This window comes from Pteropus vampyrus, unplaced genomic scaffold (genome assembly GCF_000151845.1).
Source record: "Pteropus vampyrus isolate Shadow unplaced genomic scaffold, Pvam_2.0 Scaffold1, whole genome shotgun sequence".
In the NCBI taxonomy this organism is placed as follows: domain Eukaryota; kingdom Metazoa; phylum Chordata; class Mammalia; order Chiroptera; family Pteropodidae; genus Pteropus; species Pteropus vampyrus.
The window spans coordinates 20791496-20804587 of NW_011888782.1; the positions used below are offsets into that span (position 1 = coordinate 20791496).

A 13092-nucleotide genomic window follows, 5' to 3' on the forward strand; every position below is an offset into this window, starting at 1 on the left:
AACAACCACTAGTCTGTTGTTCATGTTTATTATTTTTGCTATTTCAAGAGTGTTACATAAATGGGATCATAAAATATGTAACTTTTTTGAGCATAATGCCCTTGAAGTCCCTTCAAGTAATTGTGCATATCAATGGTTTGTTTATTTTTTATTGCTGAGTAGTAGTCCTCTGTATGAATATGCCAGAGTTTATTCATCTGTTGAAAGATATTTGGGTAGTTCCCAGTTTGAGGCTACTACGAATAAAGCTGCTATAAATATTCATATGCAAGTTTCTATGTGAACATATATTTTTGTTTCTCTGGGATAAATACTCAAGCATAAAAATGCTAAATTGTCAAGTCTATTTTTAGTTTTAAAAGAAACAGCCAAACTAATTTCCAGAGTGGCTGTACCAATTTTTACATCTCCATCAGCAATGTATAAGTGTTCCAGTTTCATCACATCCTCACCAAAGTTAAAAAATTTTTTTTTAGCCATTCTGATAGGTTATCCCATCTCCATCAAGTTGCTTTTGCACCTTTATCAAAAATCAGTGGTGCACAATGCTGTGAATCTTCTGAGTTCTTTGTTCTGGGGTATGTGTGTGTGTGTGTGTCTGCCTGCCACACCATCTCAATTATTCTATATAATAGGTCTTGAATTTGGGTAGTATGAAGCCTTCAACTTTGTTCGTCATCTTCGCTATTGTGTTGGCTATTCTAGGGCCTTCTCCTCTCACATAAACTTTGGAATAAGCTTGTCTATATGTACAAAATACTTAGCCAGGATTTTGATTGGAATTGTATCAAACCTATATATATAGTCAGTTTAGGGAGTATTGACATCTTTACTATGTTGAATTTTTTTAAACCCATGAACACGGTATATCTCTTCAATTAATTAGGCCTTCTTTACTTTCATCGGTACTTTGTAATTTTCAGCATGTAGATTCTGTTCATTTTTTATTGAATTTGTACTTAAATATTCATCTGGAGGGAGCAATTGTAAATGGCATTATATTTTAAAATTTTGGTTTCCACTCGTTTGTTTTTAGTCTATAGAAATGCAGTTGGTTTTCATGTGTTGATCTTATATATTGCAACCTTGCTAAACTCTCCTGTTAGTTATAAGAACTTTTCTTGTAGATTTTTGGGGATTTCTTTATAAGCGATCATGTCATCTACAAACATAGACAGTTTTATTTCTTTTTCAATCTGGATGCCTTTTATTTCTTTTTCTTTCTTTATTGTGGTGACTAGGACTTCCAGTACATGTTGAGTAAGAGTAATGAGGATGGGCATCCTTGCCTCTTCCCCAGTCTTAGAGGGAAAGCATTCAGTCTTTCACCATTAAGTGTGTTGTTAGCTGGAAGCATTTTTGTAGATGTTCTTTATGAAGAAGTTCCTCTCTATTCCTAGTTTGCTGAGAGCTAAAAGTCCAGTGGTGTTGGATTTTTTAAAAATGTTTTTCTGTGTTAATTGATATGATTGTATGATTTTTTTCCCTTAGCCTGTCGATATAGTGTATTACACTGATTTTGATTTTTTTGAAAAGTGCTGTAGTAGCCTTGCATACCTGTAATACATACCACTTGGTTATGGTGTATTTCTGTCGCTGGATTCAATTTGCTAATATTTTGTTAACGCTTTTGCAGCTAAGTTTATGAGGTATTGTCTTTAGTATTCTTATGATATCTTTGTCTGGTTTTGGTCTTGGTAATATTGGCTTCATTAAATGAGTTGGGAGGTATTCCACTTCTTCCATTTCCAGAAAACGGCGATTAGTTCTTCTTTTAGTGTTTGTCTCCATTGAAACCCTCTGTGTCCGGTGATCTTTTCAAGAATTTTTAAATTACAAATTTGACTTTTAAAAATATTCATAGGACTATTCAGGTTATCTACTTCATCTTGCCTGAGCTTTGGTAGTTGCTTTCAAAGAATTGGTCCATTTTTTTCTAAATTGTTGAATTATGAGCTAAAGTAGTTTGTAGTATTCCCTTGTCTTTTTTGAAATTGAGATAAAAGTCACATAACATAAAATTTACCATTTTAAAAGAGTACAATTCAGTGTTTTTTAGTATATTCACAGTGTTTTGCAACCATCACCACTGTCTAATTCTAGAGTATTTTCATCGCCTGTCCCTGTTAAACAGTAACTTCCCATTCTTCTCCTCTCCAAGCCCCTGGCAGCCACTAATCTGTATTCTGTCTCTATAGATTTTGCCTGTTCTGGACATTTCATATAAATGGAATCATATGATAGGTGGTCTTTTGTGACTTTTTTTCACATAGCATGATGTTTTCAATGTTCATCTATATTGTCACATGTATCAATACTTGCTCCTTGGCTCCTGGCTCTTACTACTCTGATCTCTGCTTTCATTGTCTTATCTCCTTCTCTGACTGACGCTTCTGCCTATCTTTGATAAAGACCCTTGTGATAACCTTAAGCCCACCCAGATAATCCAGGACAATCTTCCGATCCTGAATTTAACTTAATGACGTGTGCGAAGTCTTTTTGCCGTATAAGGTAACATTCACAGGTTACAAGAATTAGGACATGGACATCTTTTGGCGAATTAGGAGGGGCATTATTCTACCTGCCACATGGACTTTGCATCTTTTATTATTATCCCACTGTTCTCTGAGGCTGTGTTCTATTTTCAGTCTATTTTCTTTCTGTTGTTTAGATTGAGTAAACTATTGATCTAGTACTCAATTTTAGCAAATTTTTTACTTTGGAAACTATATATTTCAGTTGTATAGTTTTCATTTGATACTTTTTTATAACTTCTATTTCTTTGCTGAGATTTTTAATTTGTTTTAAGAGAATTCTTAATTGTTTGTTGAAGCATTGTTTTTTAATGACTGCTTTAAAATTCTCCAACATATGATTCATTTTGGTGTTGACATCAATGTGAATGTCTTTTCTCATATAAGTGTGTTTTTCCTGGTTCCTTGGTATGATGTGATTTTTTTTTTTTTTTGTATCCTTGACGTTTAGGATACTAATGTTAAGAGACTCTTGATCCTATTTAAATCTTCTATTTCAGTAGGCAGTGACTCTGTTTAGGTTTAGTGTCTAGCCCTGGCCTACTTTGTAAGCGGTGTAATTCCTATGATAATTTAGTTTTCAGAGCTCTTGCAGTGCTAGTCTCTTCTGCTTCATTCTTCTGGCACAAAAGGAACTCCTGTTTGACCTATACAGGTGTTACCTAGGCTGACTGGTGGATGTGGGTCCCCAGTTCTGCTGCTGCTAAGGGCAGTTTGGACATTGCCCAGGTGTGGGACAGGGACCTAGTTGCCCCTGTAGTGAATCTGGCTTACTGCTGTCTGGGTGCTGGGAAGAGACCCTGCTTATGCTAATACTGTGGTGGATTGGGTCCCCTGCTGTCCTGGGTAGGGACTGGGAAATCTCTCTCCCCTCTAGGCCTCTGCTGAGCTTACCCTTTCACAGTCCTTTGGCCAGAAAGGAGGATTTTCTCATTTATTTGTTTATCTGTCTTTCCCTGCTGGCAGTTCCAGGTTGTTGTCTGTTTTGGTGCATACTCATAGATTTATGGGTGGAACAAGGAAAACCCAGTGAACTCACAGTGGTGCCTTTCCTTACACTGGGAGGTTCCTGGCCAGTTCACCTTCTTTCTACTTTGTAGAGTCTTTTTATGATTGTCGAATTATTTCTAGGGCATTTAGTTGTATTTAGAGGAGAGGAACATGGAAATATGAGCCTACACTATCATATTCTAGAGCTGGAACCCTAGCAGTTTTTATTTTATTTTATTTTATTTTATTTTATTATTTTTTGGTACTGGTTTTTATTGGCAATTCTCTGAAATGGTTGAGGCTTTCACTTTTATTGACACCCTGCTTTTTAGAGTGTTTCTTTCCAACTGTTGTTCAATGTGGGAACAAGATAAGGATTAACTTCTCTTGTTCAAATTGTGTGGTAATTAAAAATGTCATGTTTTTATCTCTCCATCTATTTATTTACTCATTTATGTATTTATCTTTAGGGAGCGGAGCAACAGCTGTGGTCCAAGCAGCATATTGTGCCCCTAAAAAGGAGAAAGTGGCAATCAAACGGATAAACCTTGAGAAATGTCAAACTAGCATGGATGAACTTCTGGTATGCACATCTCCTATTTCTTAAGTTGGAAAGGTATACTCCTGTATATTCATGTTAGAGTGGGAAATAACTTGAAGTTTTTGATTTCTTTTTTAAAAAGGGTTTGTGATTTTTTCATTAATAGTAATGTTTATTATAGAATTTATAAAATCCAGGTAAGTAGAGAGAAAAAAATTAGTTATAATCTTCTCATTCCAAGATTAATACTTGCTATATAATCTTTCAGACTGCACATTTAAACATCTTTATATGTTTATGATAGTGCAATCATATGTTTATTCTTTTTGAAAGTTTTATCATAGAATTTCTGTGTCAATAAATATGAATTAATATAATTTTCAATATGTGCGTAGTATGCCATTGAATAGGTAGACCACACTTCTCCGTATTCTCTGGAATTGGAGAATCACCTTGTTTCCTCTTTTTTATTGTTACAAGTAATGCTTGCTTACGTCTCTCTTTCCTTAAAATAGTATCATGTGATTGTGATTCCTGGGTCAAATAGAATATCCTTTAAAAGGCTTTTGGCCTCCTAGGGACATAGTACCTACCTGCATTGTGACCACTGATGCAAGATGAAAGATAGAATGACCCCAGGCAGCATTAGCTTCTGCAAAGGCTAGGGGAAAGAGAAGAAAGGGAGCCCGAGGATCAATAACTGCAAGAGATGTTTTGTGGCATTAAAAGCTCGTCATACAGGGATTGTTTTGTACTTCTTTTATGCATCAGGACACCCAGAGTAGTTTTCAGTATATAGTAAGTGCTTAGCGAGGGAAATAAGATAGTTTTTTAAGTCATCTAACTTTTTAAATGCTCCATTTCTTTGGCTCAAAATGGATATTATTTCTGTTTTGTGTACTTCATGAGGTTTTTCTTGAAGCTCAAATGACACAGTACTTGAAAACTATAAAAACTATAAACTTCCATACAAATACTGTTATTTTATTAAGCAATTTGTCAAAGATCATATATAACTAGTGATAGAAAGCAGGAATTAGGACTGTGATAATCTGACAGGCCAGGAGTTTTTTTTTCCAGTGTCCAGATTGAATTTAATTTCTAGTGTAGTCTGTACTGAGTATTAGGGAATAATTAGAATAAAAGGAAAAGAGGTATTTCAGTGGATGAGACAAATGTGTTTCTTAGGGAGTTGATAATGCAGGAGCAGAAACTGAAGAAGTGGGTTGCTGGAGTGATCTTGAGCTGTCTCAAGTGAGAACACACACATGGAAGGAGATGCTGATTAAAATCCTGTTTGGTGATCTTGGGTTTATAGATGCCAGCTATACCTTAGGGCACCATGTGGACATTTGAACGGCAGTGATCATAAAAGAAGTCAAAACTGTAAACTAATTCTGTTAAAAGCAATATTTTTAACCTACAAAATCTGAAATTTGAGAAGCTCAATATGAATTCTTATTATTTGCCAGTTATTTTACCTAATACATAAGGATAATATAAAGATGAATGAAAATTTTATTTTTACTCATGACTAAAGAAACAGGCTCAAAGTTTAAATAACTTGACTAAGTTCACATGAAAATAATAACAAACATCTTTTCAGTGCTGGGCACTAAAGTGTACTTTAACCTCATAAACATCTCTATGAGATAAGTAGTAGCTCTATTTTATAGATAAAGAAAGTAAATCATATGCTAAGTGACAGAGTCCAGATCAAAACTCAAGTCTTTGTAGAATGTACCAGAACTATTCCAGAGACTAATTAATGTTTCTTTCTACCCCATGGAATAACTTATTTCTCATGAAACACCCACGTTGACTGATGTTTGATGAAAACACTATTATTTCCCAAGCTACTTATTTTATACAAACTTTGTAACAAGTAGTATTAGATCATTTATAACCACTTTACACATCGTACCCTACCCAAATCCACACACCTCTGTGTTGTAGTTCTTTCTAAATCATGCTCCCCCTATAACTGAAAACGGATTCCATAACAACTTCCAATATTCTGTTCTGTGATGACAGGGGAAAAAAGATACATATAACATTGTTCCTATCCTCAGGGAAGTTTTAGTTTGTGGAAGAGAAAGAAGCTTTACACAATTACCTTTAATCTATATTTTAATGCAAGGGTAGAGGATATTCTTTTGATTTCTGACACAGAAAAATAGATGATTCTATCATTTTTGGAAGATAAACTTTGCAAATTTATTTTAAACTATGTAGAAGTACTTAATTGTAGTGATAATATCTTAAAGCTTAGCATGTCTTAAGTGGTCCCTGTTATTAGTTAGCTGATACAAATCTGTTCTTCATTCCCCTGCTTTTCACTTAATACATGTAGTGTAATTGGCATTTTTTTTTTCCATTTACATTTATATTGTATAGTTACCAGTTTTTGTGGGAACCTGTTACTTCTTGGTAATTAGCATTGATGATTATGTAAATTCTACGGTAATTTCATCCTAGAACATACTTTTTAAAATGATGTTATACATTGGGACCAACTTGAAGGGAGAGTAATGAAATCTCCAGCCTCCACAGAGTTTAAGAAATTTTGCTGCTTTATAGTTATCAATGTCATAATGTCATTGCGAATAGCCCAATTGAGAGTCAGAACTTAACTTTTTTAGGCTCCTTATTATCCTTTCTTCTCTTTGATTTGACTTTTATATCATAAATTCACCTTGATTAGTCTTAGCAAATCAAGAATAAAAGTTATTTCATAGAGAACTTATTACTGTTTCAAATTCACCCATTTTCAAAGCAAAGGAAATCTTTATTTTAATTGATTAATATTTACATACATGTTTGGCTTTGTGGGGCCTAAATATATCACTGTTTCTGATTTTTATTTTTATTTTATTTTATCGTATGATTGATATATATCTATGTCAGTAGATATCTTCACACAAGTTTAGTGTAAAATAGTGAACGTTTGAAAATGAAAATAGTAATTCATGCCCCAAAACAACAAATGTCTGCCTGTGTAATCAGATTTGGCAAGAATATGTATTTCATTCATATATGCTGTACAATTATGTATAGTACTATGGATAAACAAAGAGAAATGAATGTGTAAATTCTTGGCAATTAGCATGTACTAATGTTGACACAGATATAATTGTGTTAGCTTTTTTCATCTTTCATATTATATAAGCATGTGTGTGTTCGGCTTGCTATATGTGATAAGAATAAAGTCTGATTTTTGTACTTCATATAATATTAACAAAATTATTATAATCAGTTCAAAAGTAGAAAGAACATCTCAAATATCATTTGACATTGTTGAAAGTAATATTTATGTTATTTCACTAGGGCCTTTTAGAGGAATGCAAATTTGATATAGCTTAATAAAAGGAAAAAAGAATTAGTTAGACCTCAATAAATTTTGGCCACATATTCTAGTAAGCTTTATGTTGCAAATGTAGTATTTATGTATTTGGCAAATAAGTAAGGGTGAGAGGAAGTGACTTTTAGTAAAGAAAGTTTAAGATAATTGGCTTTTTTTTTTTTTTGGAGTGAGATTCCACTAAACCCTGAAGAAACATCAGGAGTACAAATGTGGTGTTTGTGATGTCAGTACCTGAGACCTGAGTTGTCAGCCAAGGGCTCCTATTCTGAGAAATACAAAGCCCTTCAGTTTACCTTTAAAAATCTAGTAGATCAACACACTACATTTTTGATGTGACGATTTTAAATTTTACTTTCAAAATTATCATTGTTATAATGCAAAAGGGTGGTCGGGATTCTCCAGAGAGTGCCGATGTAAACCAACTCCAGGTATGTACCGTGTGTGACATTTATTACTGAGGAGGCAGTGTATTACTCCTTTCTCTTGTCAAAATGTTTTCTTGTCTGACAATGTTTGCTAAGTGTGATGGGAAAATCAGCTGTCAGATCTTACTACATTTATTTTTTCCAGAGATATTACAGGCTTTTCTCTAAGAAAGGCACACAGTGCAGTATTTTGAGATTTTCTCTTCTCTACTAGATGCTAGGACTAGATTTCTTGGAAAAACATCTGAGGAGAACATTAAGAGGCTTAAAATGTCTTTTTTTGTACCAGAAGGCCCACAGTATAGTTGACAGCTAGATGTTCTGCCGTACAAGGCAGCGCCTGACAAATACCTAGGGAAGGTGTCAAGTACTGTGGAAGTAAGAGAGGAAGAGAGCTCCCAGTTATGAAGATGGAGGCCTTTGTGAAGATGTTTGTGTCTTGGGCCACCAGGTTTAGGGAGACTTTAAACAGGGTTTTCATGACCTTGCGAGGCAGGGGTTTAGAATCAGGAACAGATAGCATATTCGTTCATATATACACATACACACACACACATATTTATTTATAAATATTAATATAACTAAAACAACTTTTATAAAACTTCTTATGTGGAATGCACTCTGATTTTCTATTTCCTTTTTTCCTTTTTAACATAATTGACTAAATTTATTTCATGACTCATAGGAGTTGCAATCCATAGTTTGAAGAGAACTGTACTACACAAAGAGGTATTGAGACTCTAAATTCAGGCCACAACAGTGATACTGGAAAGAAGGACACAGATTCTCTAGACATTTTGTAGATAGGAAAATTGTTAGTACTAGAATGAGTACTTCATAAGGGCAGGGAGTTTGTTTTGTTCACTCTGCATGAATGAGCAAATAAATTAACATTACTTGAAAACTAAATTGTGTGAAGTGGAGAGAAACCGTCTACACCGGAGTAATTAGAAAACTAGGGAGTAAATAATAGAACTCAAGATGAGTGAGTTCCATGAAGAAATGAAAAGTCATCACTAAAAAATTGCTTCAGAAAGCTTCTGATGGAGAACTGAAAAGTCCGAACAAAAGATTTGGCAGATGATAGAGGACTTTAAAGAAAGCACTTTCATTGGTAGAGGTAGAATTCACTTATAAGTGTTGACAAAGCTGCTGAGAAACTTGAGTCAGAATGAATAAACCACACTTGCAAAGCACTAATTGTGTGTGTGTGTGTGTATTTATATATATATATTTGTATATATTTTTTTGAAAGGAAGAGGAAAAGGATAACCCCTATAGGAGTTAAGATAAAGGAAAGCTCTTCCTCCCCCTTTAAAAGAATAGAAGAAAAGAAAAGGAATATTTAAGGCTATTTTAATCTTCGAATTTTGTGGTTGTCTGATAGTCTCTATCAGAAAACCCTTTGTTGTAGTACCCCTTTTTCAGGATAAAGCTCAAAACCCTTGGCTTAACATTTAAGATCTTGGACACTTCAACCCCAACTCTGCATTATACGCATGTGATTTCTCTTGGTCTCACCTCTTTCATCCAGTTACTCGCCAAGTCCTATTGTTTGTACTTCTTTAGTATTAGCTCTTGACTCCCTTTCTTTTCATTCATATTGCCACTTATTTTTTTAACTTTCTATTTTGAGATAGTTTTAAACTTACAGAGGAGTTGCAAAAGCAGTAGAGAATGTTCCCACATGCTCTTCACCCAGCATCTCCTCGTAGTTATATAACCATAGTACAGTTATGAAAACTGAGAAATTAGCTATTTTTCATTATTCAGGCCACCATCATCCCTCACCCAGGTCATGGCAACAGTTTTTGTCTGTAGTCTTGCCTTTTCTCATTTATTTTCTACATTATAGTCAGAATGAGTCATGAAAAAATATAGTTAAACCTTTGATGCTTTCCCATTGCTGTTTGGATGAAGCTTAAATTCTTGACCATAGTTACAGGTCCTTTTTGATACAGACTCAGGTAATTAAACAGTCAAAACAAGTAAAAACCTACTTATCTTTCCTATTTCAGTGTCAGTATAGTCCAGCTTTTTATAGGAAGGCTTCCCTGCTTATCACTCCTATTTTTGATAATTTACCTCTTGGATGAAGTCATGTATCTAGTACTTCCCCTATCAAACAGTTTATCAGTCAGTGTTATAAATTAGTATTTGTCTAACTTCTTCACTAGACTATAGGTTTCATGAGAGCTCGCTATTGTGGTCCAGCACCTAGCACTGTTCCTAGCACACAGTAGGCACTTGGGAAATATCTGTTTACCCCAGACAGTACTCATTGTGTCCTAAAATCTCTCTTGCATATTTCATCTTTTTTTATGTATAACTATGTATGTTTTTCACTTCGTACTGCTGGACTATCCCCACATCCAGCAGAACTAAACCTAGTTCTCACCTTCTCTCTGAATAGTTCTTTCCTACCTTAGCTGTTATTTCCTATGGATTTTTGTACCATTTAATATCTTTACTACTCATTTGGCATGTTTGTGCTGTCCTGTGTATTCCCTCTCATATGTACATATCCTGTCTCTTCGAATCCTGGATAACTATGTCAACAAGCAGGTGCTTACTTTAGTTCCTTCTTCCTTTTCCTCCACATTTACTTAACTTTTAGTACAGAAGACTGCTGGTGACTTTGGGGGGGGCAAAAAAAATGTATACGATAAAGCCCTTGCCATAAAGGAATTTACACCCAAGTAGAGAAGATGAGAAAAGAAAAACTGGCATTTATTGAACACTTCTCGTGAATCAGGGATTACGAGCAACTTTTACATGAATGATCTTACAGAACAAATACTAAGGGCATAGAGCAAATACATGAATCAGCAAAAAGCTGTATAAAGTGCTGTAGGATTTCAGTCATTCAGCAAATATTTATTGAAGGTGAACCGTGCGCCAGGCATGATGATAAGTGCCAGAAATCCAGTCTTAGCTCACATTGAGCTTACAGTTTTGGGAGGAATACAGAAAAACAAATAGGCAATTATAGTATAGTATGACAAGTTCCACAGTGTTTAGGAATCCACTTCTAAGTATTTGCCTTCTTGGAACTCTCAGTCTATCAGGGAGGGGCAGACAAATAAGCACTCAGTGTACTATCCAGTTCGTATATGCCATGATGTAAGGACATAGACAGGTAGCTTGTAAGCCAAGAGAAGGGACACCTGGTCGGGGGGAGCTGGGAGGAAATGATATTTTGACTGAGTTCAGAAGGAAGAATTGGCGTTTTTAGCTAGGCAAAAATAACGGGGGATGTGTATTTGAAGCAAAGGGAATAATAGGGTTAAATAAATGTCCAAGGTTAGAAGAAGCATGGTTCAGTTGAAGTTACTACGGCTGGATCATAGGACTGGGGTTTGATGGGATGTAGGAATGAGCCTAGAGAGATAAGCAGGGCCCTGATCACACAGGTCTTTATAAGGCATTTTATCATTCCAAATCTAATTTAAATTCGTTAACCGAGACTGTGTAAGCTTAGACTTTTGGCTCAGGTTTCTACTTGGGTTTAGTTTATGACCTTGCCCTGTTTCAGTATATTTTCTCTGTAGAGTGAAAATTGTTAATTATTTCACCAAAATGGGGTGAAACAATATTTTGAAAAAAGAAAAAAAAAAAAACAAAAAACCCACCTTTGAAAATAATTTTCCTCTCTGACTGTGAAACCAGATTTCCCAAGATGGTTTTTCAAGGGCACCTTGAAGTAAAAAGTATGTGTCCCAGTGGAGGCCTCTGTGGTGCTGAGCCATGGTGTGATAAACAGGACGTGTTTCAGTTTCAGAGATTACTAGTGTAGTGAGTGGAAGGAGTAGTGTCACAGTGGACTGATGGGAACTAAGTGATTTTTGGTTTTAACCATTTTTACAGAGGTCAGGGCCATGGAGATCCCGGAAAGGTTGTGACATAGTCTTGGGGTTCCCAGTCTGTATTCATTAACTTGTAGTGTTGTTTTAGGTCGCATTTAATGAATTATGTTTTCTCTTCTTTATAGAAAGAAATTCAAGCCATGAGTCAGTGCCATCATCCTAATATTGTGTCTTACTACACGTCATTTGTGGTAAAAGATGAGCTGTGGCTAGTCATGAAGCTGCTAAGTGGAGGTGAGTAAAGAACAATGAAATGTTAACTTCCATGGGTCGGAAAGTTAATAAAAATGTTCTTTTCTCTCCTAGTTTGGCATTCATGGACATTTTCATTTGAGAAGATACCGAGAATATAGCGTCTGCTAACAATGCTATTGTATCAGTTGAGACAGGTTTCACACATTGCATTTTGTTGTCATGCCTTTTAACTTTCTCTTAATCTAGAATGGTACTCTCCCACTTCCTTTCTTCCATGACATAAACTTGTTGAAGGGTCTGGTCTGAAGGGTCTGACAGTGACTGTCTTGTAGAATGTCTCACATTATAGATTTATCTGGTCATTTCTTCTAGCTATTTTTCATTATTCAGGCCACCATCATCCCTCACCCAGGTCATGGCAACAGTTTTTGTCTGTAGTCTTGCCTTTTCTCATTTATTTTCTACATTATAGTCAGAATGAGTCATGAAAAAATATAGTTAAACCTTTGATGCTTTCCCATTGCTGTTTGGATGAAGCTTAAATTCTTGACCATAGTTACAGGTCCTTTTTGATACAGACTCAGGTAATTAAACAGTCAAAACAAGTAAAAACCTACTTATCTTTCCTATTTCAGTGTCAGTATAGTCCAGCTTTTTATAGGAAGGCTTCCCTGCTTATCACTCCTATTTTTGATAATTTACCTCTTGGATGAAGTCATGTATCTAGTACTTCCCCTATCAAACAGTTTATCAGTCTGTGTTATAAATTAGTATTTGTCTAACTTCTTCACTAGACTATAGGTTTCATGAGAGCTCGCTATTGTGGTCCAGCACCTAGCACTGTTCCTAGCACACAGTAGGCACTTGGGAAATATCTGTTTACCCCAGACAGTACTCATTGTGTCCTAAAATCTCTCTTGCATATTTCATCTTTTTTTATGTATAACTATGTATGTTTTTCACTTCGTACTGCTGGACTATCCCCACATCCAGCAGAACTAAACCTAGTTCTCACCTTCTCTCTGAAGAGTTCTTTCCTACCTTAGCTGTTATTTCCTATGGATTTTTGTACCATTTAATATCTTTACTACTCATTTGGCATGTTTGTGCTGTCCTGTGTATTCCCTCTCATATGTACATATCCTGTCTCTTCGAATCCTGGATAACTATGTCAACA

The 13092-nt window shown here is 35.2% G+C and overlaps 1 protein-coding gene across 2 annotated transcripts in view; it reads left to right on the plus strand.

The window, feature by feature from the left end:
• Positions 1–13092, plus strand: part of OXSR1 (oxidative stress responsive 1) — an 82108-nt gene that overhangs the window by 12507 nt on the left and 56509 nt on the right. Inside the window, exons 2-3 of one of the 2 annotated variants that reach the window (XM_011365886.2) lie at positions 3995–4107; positions 11846–11954. In XM_011365886.2, the coding sequence (XP_011364188.1) occupies positions 3995–4107; positions 11846–11954 (222 nt within the window). The remainder of the gene's footprint in view (positions 1–3994; positions 4108–11845; positions 11955–13092) is intronic. The other variant, XM_011365721.2, reaches the window with a different exon arrangement.